This window comes from Barbus barbus (assembly GCF_936440315.1).
Source record: "Barbus barbus genome assembly, chromosome: 6".
Lineage (NCBI taxonomy): Eukaryota > Metazoa > Chordata > Actinopteri > Cypriniformes > Cyprinidae > Barbus > Barbus barbus.
In genome coordinates this window covers 40,383,896-40,408,318 of record NC_136734.1, presented here as the reverse complement: position 1 = coordinate 40,408,318, position 24,423 = coordinate 40,383,896, and the positions used below count along the sequence as shown (strand labels likewise).

Genomic DNA, 24,423 nt, shown 5'->3' with positions numbered 1-24,423 from the left:
CCCAAATGTCAGGTGTTTTAGAGCGAGACGAACAGGAAGTGTCTGATCTTTCCTGCTGTGACTGTGGAATTGCTTGTTGAATTGGCCAGAGCTATGGAGCTGTTTTATACTGAAAAATGGAAATGATAAAAACATTTTATATGAAACAAATATTGTTGTTTGATCTTATTTTCCTTTGTCTGCCTCTGTCTTTCATGTTTTAATGTTAACCAGGGTTGTGTTTCCCAAAAGCATCGTAAGCTTAAGTACATCGTAAACCCATTCAAACCAGTGGAGTTATGATCAATTTAGGCTTACTATGCTTTTGGGAAACGAGTTTGTGTGATCTGCGTTTAGTTGAATGCATTTAAAGTAATAACTTTTTATTATGGTATGTGTATATAAATAATATAAACGTTTTGTATTGAGTACTTTTATTGTGAAAAAGTACACTTTAGCATATAAGCTTTAATGTACATATATATATATATATATATATATATATATATATATATATATTTTTAAATCTGGTGTTTAGAGCCTAGCCTAATAATACTTTAATATACTTAAGTGTGAAATGAATGTTTTTAGACAATTGGTTTCATGTTATTTACAATTAAATAAAAAAAGTGCTATAGTTCAAATTTGTTAAATAGACGTTCGTACTTTTTGACGTGGTTTTATATGTAATTTCACAGTTCTATATAAAGTGCTAATTTAATGCAATTAAGTGCACACCTTTTTCAACAAATTTGTATAATATTTAAAAATTCATGGTTGGCGTGTTTTTAATTGGATGTGGTGATTAGTAACAGATTCAATTCAAGTTTATTTGTGTAGTGCTTTTCACGATGCAAATCGTTAGGGATGCTTTTAAGTAATTTTGCATGATTTTCTATGTGGTGATTTTATTGATACATTTGATAATTTTATTAAAAAGACTTCCACGCATTAATACGGATCGCGGTTTAGGCCAATATAAGACAGCTCTTTTCCTTTTATTGTTTTCATATTCTGTTTTGTAATGGGTATAAAATGTCTTTACTAAGTGTGGACATTAGGTGGCGCTAAAGACCACACATTCGAGTCGGATTTCATTTATAGGCTCATTCCTTTTTTTTCTCAAAGATGTTAAGTATCCTGTTTCCGTGTGGGAGGATATTCTTGTGGGATTCCAAAAAAACAAAACAAAAAAAAAAAGCTTAAGCATTAAAAAAGACATTTTGATAAAAGCCACTCGTGTGCACTTCACAGGTTTATATGTTGCCAGATAAGTCTGAATATACAGTGCTGTTATATGCACTTTTGTTATCTTGTTTAAAGCATTTTTCACTCAAATACATTTAACAGTAAATCCTCCAAGTTGGTTCATCTGGACTTTCTGTAAAACCTTGAGTATGTTTACATAGAGTCAGACTCCAGTCGTGTGTGTGTGTGTGTGTGTGTGTGTGTGTCTGTGTGTCTGTCTGTCTGTCTCTGTCTGTGTGTGTGTGTGTGTGTGTGTGTCTGTCTGTCTGTGTGTGTGTGTGTGTGTGTGTGTGTGTGTGTGTGTGTGTCTGTCTGTTTCTGTCTCTGTGTGTGTGTGTGTGTGTGTGTGTGTGTGTCTCTGTGTGTGTGTGTGTGTGTGTGTGTGTGTGTCTGTGTGTGTGTCTGTCTGTGTCTGTGTGTGTCTGTGTGTGTGTGTGTGTGTGTGTGTCTGTCTGTCTGTGTGTGTGTGTGTGTGTGTGTGTGTGGGTCTGTCTGTCTGTGTGTGTGTGTGTCTGTCTGTGTGTGTGTGTGTGTGGGTCTGTCTGTCTGTGTCTGAATTCAAGATTCAAATAGCTTTATTGGCATGGTGAAAGAAATCTTTACATTGCCAAAGCTTTAATAACACTAAATATAAATACAATAAAAAGAATAAAATAATAATGTTTTATAGAAGTGCCTCCAGGCATATAGTGAGTGTGTTGTAGTTCTGTCCCGCTGGAGGCTCTCTGGTCGTGACAGGACCTCACACACCTGGCGGCCAGGTTTCAGCTTGCTGGGCTTTCTCCTAGCAGGTATGGGAGTTTGTCCATATCTGGTTTCTGAAGGAAGTCTTTGTGGCGAGTTGTGAAATAGAAAGTGTCCCTAATTTGTGCATATTTAGGGCAGGATGTCAGGAAGTGCAGTTCTGTTTCCACATCATTTCCTGTGCAGTGGGGACACAGCGGTCTTCTTCTGGTAGCCAGGTCTGTCTGTGTCTGCCGGTCTCTATGGTGAGATTGTGTTGACTGAGTCTGGACATGCTCAGGACTTTCCTCAGTTTAGGGTCACTCACTGTACTCAGGTATCCTGCAATTCATATTCTCTATTTAGGGCCAAATAGCATTCCAGTTTACTTTGTAGGGCTGTTGCGTCTCTCCAATGTTGTAGGTATTTTTTTTTGTGTGTTTTAATTATTTGGTTTGGTCTGGCTAAGTTTTTATTCTCAGACATGTTGTGGTTTGTGTAGTCAGCTCTAAGACCGATTGGCTGAGGCGTTTCTTTCTGTCAGCTCTTGGTAGTTCAGGGCTTTGTGAACCTCTGTCTTTGGGAGGAATTCTGTGTGTTGGTTACCAATCTTAACAGCACATTTGTATTCTTCAATTTCTTTGAGTTGACTTTTTGTGTTTTGCTATTTTTTCTTTCTTAAAGTATTCCTATATTGTTTAAGTTTTTCATGATAGAGATGACGGATGTTCTCATTGTCAGCATCTCTGTGTTTCTGGTTTGATAGGATTCTTACTTCTTTCCTAAGTAAGTGTGTGTGTGTGCGTGTGTGTGCGTGTGCGTGTGTGTGTGTGTGCGTGCGCGTGTGTGTGTGCGTGTGTGTGCGTGTGTGTGTGTATGCAAGATTGAACAGTTTTAACCTAGGAATTAAAACAAGATCTCACACGCGACTGCAGGCTTTGGGTTATGGGACATCTGCAATGCAGAAGCCTATATATAGCAGAGAGATGGAGGGAGGGGGCTGAGAACAAGATACTATAATATCGATGGTAAAGTTGCCAGTCCCACAAATATGATTCAGAACTGCAGGTTTTTAGAGCTTCTCTGAAGTTCTATTTTAAGCTAGCAGTCATGGCACTCCTAAACATCATCACATGCAGTGATGGAGATATTTTTGTTTCAATGCATAATGTGTTTCAAATAGGTGATAAAATCATATAAATCACAAAATTAAAGAATCAATTGAAAAAGTATGAATATAGTTAATAATAAATGTTCATGTTCCCTTGTGTTTAAAGCGGCGTTTCTTGCATTACTTCAGCAATGAACAAATATCCAAATATTATTATTCAAATGTGTAATCATAGCCATAACGTTCACTGAGATTATTTCTGGCACATAATCGTTGCTTAAAGGAAGCTGCTGTCTTTTAATCATTTACCTGATTAAATATTTCAGGACTTCTTTTAGCAGGAATTGGATAAGCTTCAGAGGACTCTTTTGAGTCGGCGCTTGACCATCTGCAAAATATGTTCACTGAGCAATGCATGATGTGGGAAAATATAACAATTAACTAACTATAATAACTAAACTGTATTCATGTGTTGTGCTAGTTTCTTCTTGCATCAAGCAATCATTTAAACAAATCAATAATTCCATGTATTTATTCCAGAAAATAGCCATATATGTGCAGTTTGTCGATCACTGTGACAAAATAATAACTGTATATAACTGCATCCCTTATTTTACAGTACTGTTCAAAATGCTGGGGTCAGTAAGATTTTTTAATGTTTTTAAGAAGTCTCTTCTGATCACCAATATTGAATTTATTTGATCAAAAGTTAAACGTTGTGAAATATTATTACAATTTAAAATAACTGTTTTCTATTTTAATGTATTTTAAAATATTATTTATCAAAGCTGCATTTTCAGCATCATTGCTCCAGTCTTCATTGCCATAAGATTCTTCAGAAATTATTTTAATATGCTGATTTGCTGCTCAAGAAATATGACTTTATATCTTATTACTGTTATTATTTTATGTTTTAAAAATGTTTTATGGAAACGATGATAGCCCCCCCCCCAGGAATCTTTGATTATTAGAAAGTTCAAAAGAACAGCATTTATTTGAACTAGTAATCTAATATTATAAATATCACACGTAAATATAACACATTTTTGCTGACACTTTTTTTTTTTTTTGAACATTACATTTTGGAGTTGCTCTGGATTCGTCTAGCCAAGAGCGAGATGTGGTGTCAGCAGAATGATGGATGCATAATTCATACGCTCTGTCTAGTCTCCCTCTCAGGACATGCAGTAATAAAATACATCTCAGTCTAAAGCCTTTATAAGGCATGCTAACTGCCCTCCTAAAACTGTGCTGATCCATTCCTACTGAATAGAATGTATATTAAACCATGGTACTGAATGACTACCATATTTATGTACCAGTAAATCATATCAAATTTCAAGAAAATGGTACCCTGGTACATATCCATAAAAGCATGACATTGTCCTAAAAACATTTGTGTCCCTGCAGCACAGAAGCAGTCATGAGTAACACAGGTATATCTGTAGCAATAGCCAACAATACATTGTATGGATCAAAATTATACATTTCTCTTTTATGACAAAAATCATTAGGATATTAAGATCATGTTCCATGAAGCTATTTAGTAAATTTCCTACAGTAAATATATCAAAACTTCATTTTTGATTAGTAATATGCATTGCTAAGAACTTCATTTGAACAACTTTAAAGGAGATTTTCTCAATATTTAGATTTTTTTGCTCCCTCAGATTCCAGATTTTCTAATAGTTGTATCTCAGACAAATATTGTCCGATCCTAACAAACCATACATCAATGGAGAGATTATTTATTCAGCTTCAGATGATGTATACATCTCAGTTTAAAAAAAAAACTGACCCTTATGTGCTCCAGGGTCACATATGGTACTTTCAATTACTTTTTATAATAACATTCATTCAGTTGTTAATTTCATTTATCTCCTTCAGTCTGTTAAACTATCCATTCATGTCTGAGCCTATAACTCTTAAACAGCTGAAAATATTGTATTGATTGGTATGAAGTATAATTGCAAACTGTGAAATATCTCAAGCTCTTATATTTACTGTTGCTTGATTTGCCACATTGACCAATGAAAATCTGCATAAACTTAGCCTCTATGTTAAGAAAATAGGAGTTTCACCAACTAGCAGTTAGGCAAAGGATAATCAGCTTTATTTTTGGATTCAATTTAATCTAATAATAAGACTAATCTGTGCTTTTATGTAACTGAATTAAATAAAAAATTATGCTGTCAAATGATTAATTGCATCCAAAATAAAAGTTTTTGTTTACATAATACAGTGGTGTGAGAAAGTGTTGGCCCCTTCCTGATGTTTTTTGCATGTTTGTCACACTTTAATGTTTCAGATCAAACTAATTTAAATATTAATCAAAGATAACACAAGTAAACACAACATGCAGTTTTTAAATGAAGGGTTTTATTATGAATGGAAAACCAAATCCAGACCCACATGGCCCTGTGTTATTCACACCACTGTATTATTATGTGTATTGTTTATATTTATTATGTATATATATTTATTATATATAAATACACACACATACAGTATATATTTTGAAAATATTTACATGTATATACATTTATTATATTTTATATTCTATATAAATGTATTATAACATATTTTTCTTAAATATATACATGTATGTGTTTGTATTTATATATACATAATACATATACACAATACACAAATATACTATGTAAACAAAAACGTATTTTGGATGCGATTAATTGTTTGACAGCACTAATTTGTTCATTAAAATTAAGTACTCTTTTGATAAAATAATTTGTTACATGACAAGCTGTAAACAAGCTAATGTTGAAACTACATGAGCAGTGATTTTCTTATTATTGCATATCACATATTATTATTATTACATATTTGGCAAAGACACAATCACTATGTCAATATTTTAAATAGCTCCGGTGTAGTTAGCAGCTTATACACTGAAAAAAATGATACTAATACTAAAAAATACTAGTTTTTAAAGGTACGTGGTTGCAATCAATTTATTTTAGCTACAAATTTAGTTGACTTTCAACTTTTTTTTTTCTTAAATGTAGCTAAAATAAATTGTTTGCAACCACTCACCTTTAAAAATGTAGTATGATTTTTTCAGTGTAGTGTAGCACTTAAAGTTTATAGTTTATAGTCAGACAACTGAGCTGCTACTTAATAAAAATAGTAATGATAACACTGCTGTTTGTTAGTCACAACACAACATGGAGACAAAGAGGCAGTGTGTGGTGTTTGGTTGATAAATGGCTTTATTTGGCTTTAGGGGAACATCACTGAATCAGTTAGCAGCCATACAGATAGTGTCAGCGCTCCTGAACGTCTCTGAAACAGTGTTGAGATGCACAAAACGTGAGGACTCTTTTAAGCAGTTTAGATTCATGATTAAGGCATTTACGTACATTTTTACACACATCAAGCAAATCTATCCCACCCCCTCGTATTGTCAAGCTCCAAGTGAATCAGGCCATGCATATTAGACCTCCTCTTGATTGATTCATTTCTTGAATAATTTGCTGAACAGTTTCATCACATTTGTTGGAAATCTCGCTCTTTCCTTCTTTTCTTAGTCTTTTAAATTATTTGCTGCAAAAATGAGAGCAAATCCTGCTTTAACATCACCGTCAGTGTCATCCAATTCTGTAATCAATTTAATCAAACAGGCCTGCACTGTGAAGGGTCACTGGCGATAGATAGCTGTGTGAAGGCTGTTTTTTCTGGAGTATTAGCCCTTCACTATGGCTGTTGTTGTGACTGTCATCTGCAGGGAGAGAAGTCACCATCATCTGTAGTTTTACACTGCTTCTTGAAGCATGAAGGCTCTTGTACACGCATGCAAAAAATCCCAAAAACACAACAAATCAAGTACACAGACTCATGCTTTCTCTCGTCCTTGGGTGGCAGATTGCATTTAACCCCAAAATTAAAAAATATAAATATTTTGCATAAAGAAAATATTTTGACAATTGTGCATTTTGCATTTTTTCTTTACAATTAAACACCTCTCTCCCGATTCCAACTATTATAAAGTGATAAAAATAGTGCTTTATTTAAAAAGCATTTATTCATCATGGTAGCATTTGTTGTACTGCAAATAATTTAATTTAATATTTTTTTATAATACAAATGCTGTAAATGTTATTTTTACTGTAATACAATAAAATAGTCATCTTTCATCACTTTCACAAAAATGATGAGAATATTAAGAAAAGTAATGAGAAATAAGGCGATGTCCTGATGCATTACGCTAATAAGAATTGGGTGCACAGAAAACAATGATACTAAATTTTTTTAAGGTAAGTGGTTGCAAACAATTTATTATAGCTATATTTCAATAAAAAAGGTTGGAAGTTAGTCAACTAAATTAGTTTATTTAAATGTAGTTAAAATAAATTATTTGCAAGCACTTACCTAAAAATTTGTATAATTTTTTTCATCATTTTATTTATCCAAAAAAATAAAATAAGTAAAAATAAATAAATAAATTGCCTTCCCAAACAGAGATGTGCTCTGTCAGGAATAAATCAATCAAGAGGAGCTCATTTTTGAACACATAAAGGAATAGAGGGATATTTAGCAGCAATTGTCTCTAAAGCGTCAGAATCTAAATTGCAGAAGGGTTTTCCCACACTACAGATGCACTCTTTTATGTTGAATCTTTTATCTCATCAACCTCGTTTAACTCCATGCCGCTGCGTGTGACCGGTGCGATTAAGCAAACCATGAATAGATGGACGGATGCGTACACTAATGTGCAAAGATGCTGCATGCTTTGCATGAGGATGTGAATTGGAGCATTCTTCCCCATACGAACGTAATGAAATGAGCTCGGACAATTTCATTCATGTGGGTATAGATGCCCTAAAATCGCTGGAAAATTAGGAGACGTGGCCTGTCCCTGTGCTTGGCTCATGACGTACATTCAGTACTCGAGTGAAGCTCTAGATGATGGATATGCTTTTGCTCTATGAATAATTACCTCCTCCAAGTCCAAACTCTCTTATGTTTAAAACCAAATAGCACCGAGAGGTTGGAACCTGTATTTGGACTGCATGGCATCACCTTCCTTTGTGCTGCACTCCGGCAATAATGGCACGTGAACACTTTGTAGTCTGATCATCTTTGCTGTCTTGATGTGAAAAATGAACATTTTGCCATCATTTACACTCCCCAATGTCCTTCTGGCCCCATATTATTGTCTTTCTTCAAGGCCTAGCTTAAGCTAAAAGCTTAGGTTTCTTCATAAAAATAAGTGCATGGTGATTTATACTGCAAAAAAAAAAAAAAAAAAAACTTAAAGGGGTAGTTCACCCCAAAATGTGATGGGTGATGACAACCAAAGTGTTTTGGTTACCTGGACTTGAAGTGAAACATGGAAATATCTTAAAGGGGTCACATGTTTTCCTTTGTCTTTGGAGTGTTACGAGCTGTTTGTGCATATATATATATCGTTCTGAAACTCACGCTGTGCTCTGATTGGCCAGCTATCCAGTGCACTCTGATTGGCTGAAGTCTGTTATGGAAATGTTACGCCCCTTACCATATTTGGAAACACACAGCGTCTCCACGACAACAATACTACAGCGACAATAAAAGTTACGCCTTCTTTCTTTGCGTTAACATTTGGGCTGTGTAGTAGATGTAGATTTGTGGAGGAGTGTTTTAATGAGACGTTTGAAGAAGGCATGGACGAGTCTTAACTTTGATGAAGAATATCTCTTTGGGTTTATGACTTTACAGATCTTATATGAGTCCCTGCAGCACAAAAGCAGTCATCAGTAACATGGGTATATTTGTAGCAATAGACAACAATACATTGTATGGATCAAAATTATACATTTCTCTTTTATGCCAAAAATCATTAGGATATTAAGATCATGTTCCATGAAGATATTTAGTAAATTTCCTACTGTAAATATATCAAAACTTAATTTTTGATAAGTAATATGCATTGCTAAGAACTTCATTTGAACAACTTTAAAGGAGATTTTCTCAATATTTAGATTTTTTTGCTCCCTCAGATTCCAGATTTTCAAATAGTTGTATCTCAGACAAATATTGCTCTATCCTAAGATTTGCATAACACAGCCCAAATGTTAACGCAAAGAAAGAAGGCGTAACTTTTATTGTCGCTGTAGTATTGTTGTCGTGGAGACGCTGTGTGTTTCCAAATATGGTAAGGGGCGTAACATTTCCATCACAGGCTTCAGCCAATCAGATTGCACTGGATAGCTGGCCAATCAGAGCACAGCGTGATTTTCAGAACGATGCACTTTGTAAAAATCGACACGTTTCAGAAAGGCAGGGCAGAGAGGAGCAACAATAATATACGGTATATGGAAAATAATGTGTGTTTTTTAACCTTAAACACACCAAAATACACAAATTATGTTCTTTTTAGCAACCTCATATGACCCCTTTAATTTGTGTTTTCGAAGATGAACCAAAGTCTAAATGGTTTGGAATGACAAGAGAGTGAGTAAATGGTGACAGAATTAAAATATTTTGGGTGAACTATATCTTTAAGATTCAAGAATGTGGAAGATAGGATGTTTATTAGTGGAAGAATGATTTACATTTCAATCTTTTTTCCCATTACATGACTTCAGAAGACTTGAAATACAGCACACGAATTGCGTGGATGATATTTATGCTGCTTGGGAAGTTTACTCAGCATCTACTTTTTCTGTATGAAATACACTCTCTTATTGAAAGAAAGTAAATGATGACAAAATGGCCATTTTCAGCTGAACTACTTCATAATGCTCTCTTCATCTCTTGAGTGCTTTACCATTTCAGCGCTTTCATTGCTTTCCCGCAGAGATCCAGATGAAATGAGGTAAGGATGAGTGGATGGATGAAGTGTATTTGTCGGAGGGACAGAAGGGTGAGGAGGACACGGAGGCTCCAGATGGACGCAGCTTTACTTGCTCTTGACCGCAGCGGCCTTCTCTTCCTTGTTATTGTCCCCCTTTTCATTCTTAACACTCTTGCTGTCTGCCTTATTGCTATCACTCTTCTTCTCCTTCTCCTTTTCTTTCTCCTTCTCTTTCTGTTCCTTTGGGCTCTTCTTCTCTTCCTTTTCCTTCTTCTCATCTGCTTTTTCCTTTTCCTTCTCATCTTCCTGTTCTTCTTCCTCCTCCTCATCGCCTCCTTCCTCCTGTTCTTCTCCCTCTTCGGCCTCCTCTCCTCCTTCCTCCTCCTCTTCTTCCTTCTCCTCTTCCTTCTCCTCCTCTTCTTCCTCTTCCTGCTCTTCCTCTTCCTCTGTCTCGTGTTTGGCTCCGCCCCTCCTCAGGGCATAAGTGCGGCTGGGTGTGTAAGAGTAGGCGGAGTGCAGCATGGCCCCGCCCACAGAGCTCAGGCGGCATTCCTCACCTTCCAGCAGCTTCCTGTAGGGAACGACCATATATGGGTAAAGATGGAAGTCTGATAAATGACATTAAGACATGGAATTGATAGTTTTCACGTGATGTCACACCCTTATAGGAACGCTCACCTGGAGGGCAAAATGAGGCTTTGCACCACTGACCGACAGTTATTTTTACACGGTTAGTTGGCAGAGAATGTTGCACCCAATTGACACACGCTTAATGTGCCTATTTACAGAAGATATCAGGCAGCACCGTAATGAATGAGGTGAAAACAGTGAACTTTAAGAGACCCAGTTAAACTTGATGGCCCTGTTATGTTGTAACATATTACAAATAATGATTAAATAGGGTGAATTCAGGTAAAGTGGGCCGTTTAAGCTTAATTATGCTGTGCTCAAAGGGTTTACCCTTTCAGAGCATAACAATGTTTTTAATTAAAGGAACACCATTTCTCCAAATGATAAAACAGTTTTGGTTGGTGTAATATGACACTGGTGGGTGTGGCCATATCTCAAATGAGGACTGTGTCATGGTGAAATGGCCAAAACTTGCATTATGTTCACATATTTTTCTATATATTTTTGGCTTGGAAACAGATGGAAAACTGACAGCATTGTGCTGCAGTTCAATGGATGTTTTGCCCTCCAGGTCCTCGAGTCGGTCTCGTGACTGAAAGCTATGAATGGCATCAGTTCTGAGTCTGACCTGTAGGCTGCGATCTCGATGTCCAGCGCCATCTTCACATTTAGCAGGTCCTGGTATTCACGCAGATGACGGGACATCTCACCTTTGGTGCTCCTCAGAGCAGATTCCAGCTGCTGAATAGTGTCCTACCGCACAGAGACAACAAGGCCTTTCTGAGAGGAAATCTAACGCATTTCTTTTGAAAATGTCTTTTAATACAGTGTGGCAACAAAAAAAAAGACAGTTTTATTTATACCTAAAATTAAACAGAACTTTCTAGAATTGATATAGAAACTGATATATGTCACTGATAAGCAAATTTTGTGACATTAGTCATGTGACTTGATCACATGATCATCAGGTTATATTTATAGATTGATATATATATAATTTTAATTTGAACTTTTTTCTTTATAATGATGTTCTTCTCAGGTTAACTTATCGTAAACTTAACCAAGAACTAAAACCATAAAACATTTTTATAACCTGAAATGAAATAAACATTGACTGAAATCAAATAAAACTTAATCATATATCGGTTCGTTGCCAAGGCCACATATATAATTTTTAAGTACTAAAATAACTAAAATGAAATAAACTAAAACAGTGTGTATTACATGCACGCAAAAACTGCATATTATATGCATGCCAAACACGTGTGTATCGTATGCACGCCAAAGTCAGTTTCTACATATAAATATCATGCAACCCCCCCCCCCCCCCCCCCAAAAAAAAAAAACATGCTATTGATATGCATTTCACGAGACTGGACTCAATGTGAAAGTGAAGCGCTCTCACCTGCTGCTCGCCGATCTCGTTGTTGTGGCGGTCCTCCATATCTGCCAGTTGTCTCTCAAAGGCCTCGTTATGGGCTTTCAGGGCCTCGATCTCCAGGGTGCGGGCCTGCAGCTGTCGGCGGTACTCAGACAGCTCATCCTTGGTCTGCTTCAGAGCATCGTTGTTACGCGCCGCCGCCTCCGTCACAGTGGTGAACTTGGAGCGGTACCATTCCTCTGACTGCTGCTGGTTCCGGGCAGAGAGAGATTCGTACTGGACACGAATGTCCTTTAGAGCCACAGCGAGGTCAGGCTTACTGACGTCCATCTCAACAGACACCTGAGCGTGAAGAACAGTCAGCTGTTACTCAATACAAATAACTTTAATATATACATATGTGACCCTGGAGTACAAAACCAGTCATAAGGGTCAATTATTTTTAAAAATTGAAATCTATACATAATCTGAAAGCTGAATAAATAATATTTCCATTGATGTATGGTTTGTTATGATCGGACAATATTTGGCTGAGATACAACTATTTGAAAATCTGGAATCTGAGGGTGCAAAAAAATCTAAATATTGAGAAAATCTCCTTTAAAGTTGTTCAAATGAAGTTCTTAGCAATGCATATTACTAATCAATAATGAAGTTTTGATATATTTACGGTAGGAAATTTACTAAATATCTTCATGGAACATGATCTTTACTTAATATCCTAATGATTTTTGGCATAAAAGAGAAATGTATAATTTTGATCCATACAATGTATTGTTGTCTATTGCTACAAATATACCTGTGTTACTGATGACTGCTTTTGTGCTGCAGGGTCACATATTTAACCTAATGATAATCTGAAAAATAAAATAAATAATAGGAATTGCACAACTGTTCAAAAGATTGGGGTCAGTAAGATTAAAAAAACAAACTTTTATTGAGAACGGATGCAATAAACTGATCAAAAGTGATATTTAGCATGTAAAATATTGATCAAAAAAATCCTGAATCACAGTTTCCACGAAATTAATAAGCAGCACGACTGTTGTGCTGTTTAACACTAATAATAATCAGAAATGCAAATAAGCATATTAGAATGATTTCTGAAGGATCATGTGATGCTGAAGACGGTCACATTACAGTTCTTTTAAAATGCAATAACAAAATGTTATTGTTTTTACTGTATTCCTGGTTAAACTAACACAGTCTTGGTGAGTATGACCCCAAACCTTTGAACAGCGGTCAATGATAACCATAAATTATCTTTAGTCTGTAAAACTGACCAGTATTGATCTTGTGAGGAAACTGCAATTTAGTTGCTGAATCATTATTGATTTCTAATGAATAATTAATCACCTAAAACACTAATTTACATCTGAGCTAAAATGGAAATTACTGATATACATGCTTTTGCATATACTATACGAGACATTCTTTCCCTCTATAGAAAGCTGCTCAAGTTTGTCAGTGGTTATTTGAATATACTGATAAATAAATAGTTTTAGAGTGAATGCAATCAATAAACCAATGTCCATCGTGTAGTGAAGTTGCATTGGCAGTGAAAAAGCAGCATATGAAGTGCTAATGTTGGCCATGGTGCATTTAATCGGTCTTTAAGTGTAATGTGTGGTAATGAAGTTTTGAGCCCTCGGGGCTGTGGAATGTAGTTGCACAAGGAAATGCACAAGGAAAGATGAAGCTGCCTAAACCGGGACGCAACAGCAATTCATCAGCCGCTTCATCAACACGCAGAGAACATGCATGATGATGATGGTTTATTTTCAGATGAAGCATTGAAGAAAAGTTTATGACTTTTATCCAAGACGCTTTTAAATGAAACTGGCTTCTGTAGTGCAGGAGTAGAGTGAGTGTGATGCAGTCCCTCTCAAGGACGCTGCGCTCTGCAGCCACACCTAAAATCCTGCGCTACTGCATCATCATCCTCATCTTCATCATCTGCACGAGGTGAGGAAGTGTAAACTTCAAATCATCAAAACCCTTTCAACTTTCAATACATTTCACCCTAAGCGCTCGTCCTTGTCTTGGGCCGAATAAATGTACTTTTTGAGATGTTGAAGTTGCAAGAGAGGAGGACGCACATTTTTTGCTGTCAAATACATGCATTCATAAAGCCTGTCCTTCTGTTGTGGTGCAGTGCAGGCTCTGATTCTGAATGTCTGCGCTGCAGTGCTGTAAATCCTGCAGACGCACACCGCCCTCACTGACACTGCACAGTCATGCCCACACTCTCAGTTATTAATAGACATAGTATTCCACTGCATTGCTGGTATTTATATGCTTTTCTTATTGAATAAGTTCTGTTGTTAGCTTATAAAGACATTTCTACCTGATATGACCTTTAAAATAACTGCTGTGAACCAATGCAGTCAGGTTGATTCCCTCATATTGAACATAAAAATACTATTTAAATATTATTATTGAAATATTAGCATTATAATAAAATATCATAAGGACATGTTTTATATAATTTCCAAACCATCTAAAGCACATGAAATATTTGTTTAATCCACAACTGGTTTAATTTCACTGGAAGTTGATAAAAATGCTATTCCCATAGATTTGCATCTTTATTCCACTGCATCAATCACACGCTGCTAAACTGTATCAAAAACATTCCTGAAGAATTATTCAGAATTATCAGATAACATCTGTCTTACAACTGAACTTTTGCAGTTATTATATTAAATGTGTTTTAGAATAATAATTGATCAAATATATTTATGTAGTGATTTAAAAACTGCATCTAAAGCATATGCACAATATGGATTTCTATGATGCTCATTCCTTTATTTCTATGCTTTTTGTGATTTGTTTTTATCAAATTCACTATAAACTGAACTTATGTAAAGCGTATTTTAGAACAACTCACAAAATATTTTACACAGTAGTGATTTCAATAACATGCATGCAATATTTGTCTGAAATGTTTAGCTTTATTTCACTAGGATTAAACATGTTATGTAGCGAAGCCTTTGCAACTATTGCACTTCATGTAGCTATTTGGGATGTAAATCAGTGTAAAAACATATCTCAACCCAGGTCTCTGGTCTTAGCTGGTTTAAGATGGTCTTCCAGCCTAGTATTATTGTAGGTGTTAACAGAAAAGTGCTCAAAACTCCTCCAAAAGTAGCCAAAAGAGTAGCCTGGATTGTTTTAAATGTGACCCTGCAGCACAAAAGCAGTCATGAGTAACACAGGTATATTTGTAGCAATAACCAACAATACATTGTATGGAACAAAATTATACATTTCTCTTTTATGCCAAAAATCATTAGGATATTAAGATCATGTTCCATGAAGATATTTAGTAAATTTCCTACTGTAAATATATCAAAACTTCATATTTGATTAGTAATATGCATTGCTAAGAACTTCATTTGAACAACTTTAAAGGAGATTTTCTCAATATTTAGATTTTTTTGCTCCCTCAGATTCCATAACATCCATTATGGAAAGCTTATTTATTCAGCTTCCAGATGATGCATGCTATCTCAATAAAAAAAAAAAAAAAAAAGACCCTTATGGCTGGTTTTGTGCTCCGGGGTCACATATAGCTACAGTATGTAAGTGTTAACAGAACAGCTGAAAAGTGCTAGCCAGAGAGTTTGTTTTAAATGATGAAATCTGAGGTGTGTCATACCTGGCTGGCCTGAAGTGATGCCTGGAGCTCCTGCAGCTCCTCCTCATGCACCTTCCTGAGGAAGGCGATCTCATCCAGCAGCGACTCCACTTTCTTCTCCAGCTCCAGGCGCGTCAGCGTGGCGTCGTCCACGTCTTTGCGGTATCCCTTCAGGCTGCCCTCGGCCTCCTCCCTCAGCCGGCTCTCTTCCTCCAGCTTGTCCTTGAGGCGCTCCAGAGCCTCGTTCATCTGCACGCAGTCCAGGTGCACCTGGCTCTTCTCGTGCGTCAGCTCCTCGACGCGCGCGCGCAGCTCGCGGATCTCCTGCTCGTAGAGATCGTGGAGACGCGACGGCTCGCTGTGACGCTGGCGCAGCAGCGCGACCTCCGCCTCCAGAACTTTGTTGTGCTGCTCGAGGTTGTGCACCTTCTCGATGAACGTCACGAAGCGGTCGTTTAGGCCCTGCAGCTGCTCCTTCTCGTTGGTGCGGATGATCTTCAGCTCGTTGGTGATGGCGGTGGTCTGCGTCAGGTCCACGGAGTCTTGCATGGGCTGGAAGCCGCGTTTGGTCCGGTAACTTGAGGATATGATCATTGGGGATGGAGAGCCGTAGGTGCGGTGCTGATGCTGCTGCTGCTGCGCTCCGGAGCGGTAACTCACCGTCGGGACGCGCCGAGGCGCATCTCCAAAAATCTTCCTGTAGGAGCTGCTCGTATACATATCGCCGGAATAGCTCATGCTGGAACGCTGGAGATCACAGACCGAGTGAGTGAAGTTAGTGTGTGGATGTGGGAAGACAGAGAAAGAGAAAGAGAGTGCCAGTCGGGATGGCGCACCGGCGTCTTTTATAGCCAGAAACCGCGAGCATCATCTGACGCATGGGCGGTGGTGAAGGGGCAAACCTGCAACCCTGAGCAAAATGACAGAGTCCCAGGAGAGAGCTCACTCATTCAATGCCTCGATCTGGTTTTGTGCCTGTTGCAGATTCTCATCTACAAAAGCGAGGATAAATAAAAAAGGTCAAAGAAGCACAAATGCATGAAAAACTACATTTGGGTTCCTCAGGTAAAGTTCCTGCGATCACTACAGAGGCTGTCAGGGGTTTTGAGGCACTTGAAAATATTTATATTATATTTATATGCAGAAAGTGACTTTGGCGTACATATAATACATAGGTTCCTGCAATCACTACAGAGGCTGTCTGTCAGGGGTTCGTAAACTTAGGTTTTAGTAATACGCACCCCACACTCCTAAACCTAACCATTGCGTATCATATGCACGCCAAAGTCAATTTCTGCGTACAAATAGTACGCCAAATAGAAACAGAAAATCATGCCACTGAAACACACTTTCATGAGATCGGGTTAAATATATTTATTCTGAAGTTCCAACCAAATTATTCAATTTAGTGTAGCTGAAATGGTTACTTTATTATTTATCATAATAAGGATCTCTGTTATATTTATTGTTAATTTCCAAGAAAGGATAAATAGATGGCGTTAAAGCAATAGGATGCAGAAGCACAGGCAGAAGTGTGATGATCAGGCTGGTTTTGTGTGTGGGACTGAAGCATGTTGCAGTGGGAGGAGGAGTGTCTGTAATGCTGGTGGCAGCCTGTGCCTCTGCAGTGTCTGAATACTGAATGAGACACAGAGCTCTCACCCTGATGACCCTCCTTGATGCAGAATCCCATGCAGACTCAAAATCAGCTGACATTCTGCAGTCCCCTCACACACACTGTGCATCTGAAAAGGCTTACAGAGGACGATACGGTGCATGCCAGAAACTGCACACGAGCTTCTGTAGAAGCCTTCTGTTATGAAGCACTTTTTCCTGATGAGTCAGCAGTATCGGCTGCTCGGAGTGAGTGTCGCACCATACGCTTGGGATGAGGCCTGGAGCAGCAGAGCCACACCTCAGGACGCCTTTAGCATGATCAGAGACGTGCTGCAGGTCCTGCTCTCTTCAGCGTTTCTGAGGATGATCGTTCACTCTAATAGAGAGAGAGACAGAGACACGGTAAAGACCTGAGAACAAACATTACGTGGAACATACAGAAATAGAGAAAACTAGACTGAAGTTTCAGGGCTGGACCAATAGATAGTTTGATGGATGGACGGAACGACAGACAGACAGACAGACAGACAGACAGACAGGCAGACAGACGGAAAGACATACAGACAGACAGACGGAACGACAGACAGACAGACAGACAGACAGACAGACGGAACGACAGACAGACAGACGGAAAGACATACAGACAGACAGACAGACAGACAGACGGAAAGACAGACAGACAGACAGACAGACAGACAGACAGACAGACAGACGGAAAGACATACAGACAGACAGACAGACAGACAGACAGACAGACGGAACGACAGACAGACAGACAGACGGAAAGACATACAGACAGACAGACAGACAGACAGACGGAACGACAGACAGACAGACAGACAGACGGAAAGACATACAGACAGACAGACAGACAGACAGACAGACAGACAGACGGAAAGACATACAGACAGACAGACAGACAGACAGACAGACAGACGGAACGACAGACAGACAGACAGACGGAAAGACATACAGACAGACAGACAGACAGACAGACGGAACGACAGACAGACAGACAGACGGAAAGACATACAGACAGACAGACAGACAGACAGACAGACAGACAGACAGACAGACAGACGGAAAGACATACAGACAGACAGACAGACAGACAGACAGACAGACGGAACGACAGACAGACAGACAGACGGAAAGACATACAGACAGACAGACAGACAGACAGACGGAACGACAGACAGACAGACAGACGGAAAGACATACAGACAGACAGACAGACAGACAGACAGACAGACAGACAGACAGACAGACAGACAGACAGACGGAAAGACATACAGACAGACAGACAGACAGACAGACAGACGGAACGACAGACAGACAGACAGACAGACGGAAAGACATACAGACAGACAGACAGACAGACAGACGGAACGACAGACAGACAGACAGACGGAAAGACATACAGACAGACAGACAGACAGACAGACAGACAGACAGACAGACGGAAAGACAGACAGTCTGCCTGTCTGTCTATGTATGTGTGTGTCTGTAAAGTAATATATAAAATGTTCAATTATATTCTTATATATTTTATATATATCTTATATATTATATTCTTATATATTTTTTAATCTATTTTTAGTACCATTAAGTTTTCTTGTAACATATTAAAATGGAAATTAAGCACCAGTTCTTAATATGGATTTACAAAACTAACTAACAAAAAAAAAGAAATAAATAATGTAGATGGATAGATAAACCCTACTGTCAGTATTTCTATAAATCCTCCACTAGAGGGAGTTATAGACTCATGAAATCATCTGCAGCTTGAATGTGGCTTTATTTGAGCAAATAAATGCAGCTCATTTCATTATTCTGCGGATGTCAACGACACATATCTCATTCTATTTATTGTGGCATTATGATGCAGTATATTGTTACAGGAGCTTATTTACTTTGTGACAGCGAATTTATGTCACCAAATATGATTTCTATAAATTGAATGGATATTTTTGTATATGTCTAGAACTGCCAGTTGTTTAGTATCTATTATATGAAACCCCATCCCACTATATGTATAAGCACAGAGACAAACATAGCTCACCCAAAACCATTCCTGATGAGCTTACAGAAGCCTCTCTCTCTTCACACACACACACACACACAGACAGACACACACACACGCACGCACGCACGCGCACGCACGCACACACACACACACACACACACACACACACGTTGGTTTTTGTGGTTTATGGGGACTCTCCATAGGCGTAATGGTTTTTATACTGAACAAACTGTGTGTGCTATTGCCCTACACCAACCCTACACCTAAACTTAGCCCTCACAGGAGACTTTGTGCATTTTAGATTTTCAAAAAAACACCATTTAGTATGTTTTTTAAGCCTTTTGAATTACGGGGACATAGGCAGTGTCCTCATAAACCACCTTCATATTGTAATACCTCTGTCATACCCATGTCATTATACACATTTGTGTCCTCATAAACCACATAAACATACACACACACACACTCACACACACACAGACACACACACACACACACACACACACACACACGCACACACACACAGACACACACACACACACACACACACACGCACACACACACAAAATTAAATATACAATATACTTTTAGTGCAAATAGTGTTGTAAATTGCTAATATATTCACACCTTTTAACAACATTTTTACAATAAGGTTCGGTTTGTAAACATTTTTACAGTGTTTATACATCTAGTGTTACTTCATAAACATTCTACTGTAATTTTTTTTAGTATGCGGTAATTAATATTAACCTCAGTTAATAAAATTTCAAAAATGCAATGCTCTAGTAAAGTCTTTTATTCAGCATGGCCACATTAAATTGATCAAAAGTGACAGTAAATATATTTGCAATATTACAAAAGATTTTTATTTTATATAAATGCTGTACTTTTGAACTTTCCATTCATCAAAGAATTCTGAAAAAAAGTATCACTGTTTCCACAAAAAAATACTATGCAGTTTTCAACTGTGTTCAACATTGATAATAATCATAAATGTTTGTTGAGCAGTAAATCAGTATATTATTATGATTTCTGAAGATCATGTGATACTGAAGACTGCAGTAATGATGCTGAAAATACAGCTGCAGATCACAGAAATAAATTATTTTAACAGATATTCACATAGAAATCATTTTTCACTGTAATAATATTTCATAATATTACTGTTTAAATGTATTTTTGCTCAAATAAATGCTGAGCATAAGAGACTTCCTTCAAAAACATTAAAAAAAAAAATCTTACAGACGTCAGTAATAGACAATAGATGACTAAAATATAATAAAAAAAATATATTATGTATATAAATGTATAAATGCATATATCTGAGAAGCAGCGGAGGTTGATTAATCGGGCAGCGAGGAAAGCTGCTGGATTTGTCTGATCTGAAGAGACGGATCAAACTGACTCTGAAGTGCTCTGCAAGAAAACCTTTTTCTTTCATATATTTCAGTTGTTTTCCAGGAAACCACACGCACTTCTGTCTTATATTCACATTTAATCATTAAGCAAATGTTTTATCCAAAGCATCTAGTCTCGTGTCATGTTTAAGGCATAAAGCTCACTGAATATTGACTATAGACTCAATAAAGAAATAGAAAAACAGGTTAAAAAATGCGTTTAGGAGCAATCTCAAGCAAGTTTATCAAAATCTCAAGCAAGTTTATCATGCTTTAAATAAATGTAGATATTCTAGATACATAACTTTACTGGAAAACATTGTTTATTAATAAAACTCTTTTGCAATTACAAAATAATGAAAATGTATTTTTTAAAGAAGATTACTGGAATGTGTTTTACAATAAATGTTTTTATTACTATGTTACTTGCTGAGACTTTGTAATTATTTGTAAAAAGTAAAAAAAAAAATAGTGGAAATGATTTCTATATTTTTAGTTTGAACACAGTTCAACACTGTGGCTGAAAGAACAGTGAACCAGAATCAATCCGAGAAAAACTGAGCTTCTTCAGAAAGCCTCTCCTCCGCACACACTATTTTTTAATAACACACCCTTAAAAATAAAGGTCCCAAAAGGGGTTTTTCACAGCAGTGCAACAGAACAATTGTTTTTGGTTCCTCAAAGATCCTTTCAGTCCACTGCTCTTTTCAGCACTACCTTCACACAATTAAAATGCAAAGTACAAAATTTGTTGTTCCTATTTAGCAGACTTCAAGTATATCAGTACACCTGCAGATGCTACATAAATATGAAAATGTATTTACAATGCATTTAGCATGAAATAAATGTATTTCAAATGTATTTTGCAAATGCATTTACTAGGGTATGATGGATATGATATTAGGCTCCAAAAAAGCATGTATATGCATTTAAAATTGGTTTTCCTTTAAAACACTTTTTTTTGTCCCCTCACACATTATAATGAGCACCTGCTTCCAGCCACTAGAAGAAACTCAGGATTTGTTAGTGCTTTGCATGATTTGCACAAACGCCGGCCAGCAGGTGATGTTTATTGATCCGTTTGGTCACCTTCATGGATTCAGGTCAGAAATACTGTGCATGCATCTGATCATAATAAACAGTGATGTTTTCTATAATCAGCATGTGCTACCAGTGTTTTATTAAGGGTTTGTGCTTCATGCATGACATTGGTTACATAAACTTTAAATCACTTGATGTTTGGGAAAAGAAGACACATGAAATAACTGGAATTTCTTCATTAGAAACCATCTTAATGTCATTTGTCAAGCTGTGTAGAAGTGTGCTCTAATATAAAAGTAAATGTTACTGGCTTAAAAGAAATGGAGGAGCTTTTAATGTCCTGCATTAATTTCCTACATCAGTGCAATACTTGTTTGGCAATTATAACATGAAACATTCCAGTTGCAAGAAAGATGAAATAACAGATGCTTCAGCAAATTGTGATTCTTTACTCACCTTCATGTTGTTCTGAAGCTGAATGCATTTCTTTATTCTGTTAAACACAGACAAATGAAAGTCAACAGAGTCCAATATCTCCGTTTCTGCAGAAGAAAGCAAGTCATTAAGGTTTAGAATAACATAAATGATGACCATTTTTATTTTTGGGTGAATGATCCCTTTAATAAAAGACTAATAATGCTCTGAAAATTATACTGAATGAAAACAGAATAAATGAAACGTACTGAGCTGTAAAAAATAAATAAAACTGCTGTGTAATTATAGCTTGTTTCCTAATTTTAAAAATATTGTCACATTTTTTTCCATTACTTTAAAGTTGCTTTGAAACATCTGTATTGTACAAAGTGCTATATAAATGTGAGCCTGGAGCACAAAAGCAGTCATAAGTACTGTATATATTTGTAATAGACAAAAATACATTGTATGGATCAAAATTATCCATTTTCCTTTTATGTCAAAAATCCTTAGGATATTAAGATCATGTTCCATGAAGATATTTAGTAAATTTCTGACCGTAAATATAATCCTTATGACTGGTTTTGTGCTCCAGAGTCATTGAGTTGAGTTGAGTTCAATTGCATAATAATTTCACATGAAATGTACAGCTCAGATGATAACAAGCTCACAGAAAGTGCTCATGAAACAAGCAAAGACGGCTGAATCCAGCTCACATATTTCTGGACCCGCATGACTTTAATTGAAATTAATATGAATAAAACAATCCTTTTTTTTCAGACAGTGAACAGAAACACACCCTCTATTTTCAGTTTTTTTGTTTATTTTTTATTTGAAGTTCATTCCTTTTAACCACAAATTTAGCAGTCAACATCAAAGTAGCCCAATTCTTAAAAAGTAACAGCATAGAAATGTCCATTTCTGATTGGATGTAAAACAGACATGAACCTCTTTTGTTTAGCTTACAGAGGCAGTACATGTTGAAGGATGTGTGTGTGTGTGTGTGTGTTTGGAAAGGTGTGAAACACCTGAGACAATCAGTGGGAATGACTGTTCAGCAGACCACCGTTCTCTGATATAGCATCTATTATTTCCATACATTTGTATGTCTTAAGGCTTGAGCCGTTTTGTACTGTATGTACGGTACATAACCCATATATACAAACCAGAAGTAGCACATCTACCCCCCGCGGTGACATCATTGACCAGGACAAAGCAAGGGTTAGTTATAGCGGGAATTCACATCATGTGTGAGCGACAGCACCGTACAGTCTTTCACATAACATTCGTGGCGTCATCTCTGTCCCGCCGCAGCAAACGAGTAGAGCAACGCAGAAAGAAGAGGTGGAACTGCACAGAAAGCAGAGCCTACTTCGCTGGGAGTGAGAAACTTCAACACACCGATCGTTAACAAGACACACTCTTGAGAAAGATGTTCACTTTTTGTTTAAACACTTGTAACAAATAAAAACAAGACCCAAAAAAGCATATCAGTACTAAAGGCATACAGCCCCAAACCCCTGCCCTCCCAAGAAGAAGAAGAAGAAGAAACAAGTAGAAGAGCCCTTTCTCTCTGTCTGTGGACAGTGACGTCACAAACAAGCAAACATGTATATATCTATATCTATGTGTACAGTACACACCACCCTCCCCCTGTCCAAAATACACCGTGCTCTAATGCTCTCATATAGCTACAACTCACACAAAATCTAAACTCATTTTTATTTATACCTCATTTTTTTGTATTTTGTTTTAAAAGTTCAAAACTACCCAACAGCAGCATTCCATATGTTAAGAACAAACAATCTGATTTGTTTTTGGCGCGACGTTCTAAAAAATTACATTTCAGTACATTCAGACACAGATCCCTCACCAGGCGCCCTAAAGAGGCCACTTCACTCACTAGTGTACATTACACCTCTCCCCAATCCCATCAGGCACCATAATAATAACAGCCTACCTCTGATTACCCACGCTCCACAAATTAATTTTTTTTATGCAGTTTATATAACTTATGTTTTTTTTTTAGTATTTTTTTGTACTGGAAAAAATATATAACAACTTTTTTTTTTTTTGCGTCAGATGTGTAAAATAGGCTATAGTGCAAAACAACTCCACATTGAAACTAACACAAAGGAAAACTGAAGCAACGAAGGCAATCACTACTTAAATATATTCTCATATATATTTATATATATATATATAGTCTGAAATACGATGTGATCAAATATAAATACTTTATTCATATATGTAGATATCTCTCTTTTTCTGTGAACTATATACATATCATGACTACATTTAGTTGAAATAGCTGGGTGGCAGGAATCAAGTGCTGCAGCCACACACACACACGCACACACGCACACACACACACACACACACACACACACACACACACACACACACACACACACACACACACA

The 24,423-nt window shown here is 37.1% G+C and overlaps 1 protein-coding gene across 1 annotated transcript; it reads right to left on the bottom strand.

The window, feature by feature from the left end:
- Window positions 1–9,959: 9,959 nt before the first annotated feature.
- Window positions 9,960–16,319, bottom strand: neff1 (neuronal intermediate filament family member 1; the record flags this gene model as incomplete). The annotated part of the gene is made up of 4 exons (XM_079419539.1): window positions 15,527–16,319; window positions 11,890–12,207; window positions 11,113–11,237; window positions 9,960–10,425 (listed from the first exon to the last, which is right to left on the bottom strand). The coding sequence occupies exons 1-4, from the start codon at window positions 16,241–16,243 to the stop codon at window positions 9,960–9,962; spliced, it is 1,626 nt and encodes a 541-aa protein (XP_079275665.1). The 5' UTR covers window positions 16,244–16,319.
- Between the last annotated feature and the right edge of the window lie 8,104 nt (window positions 16,320–24,423).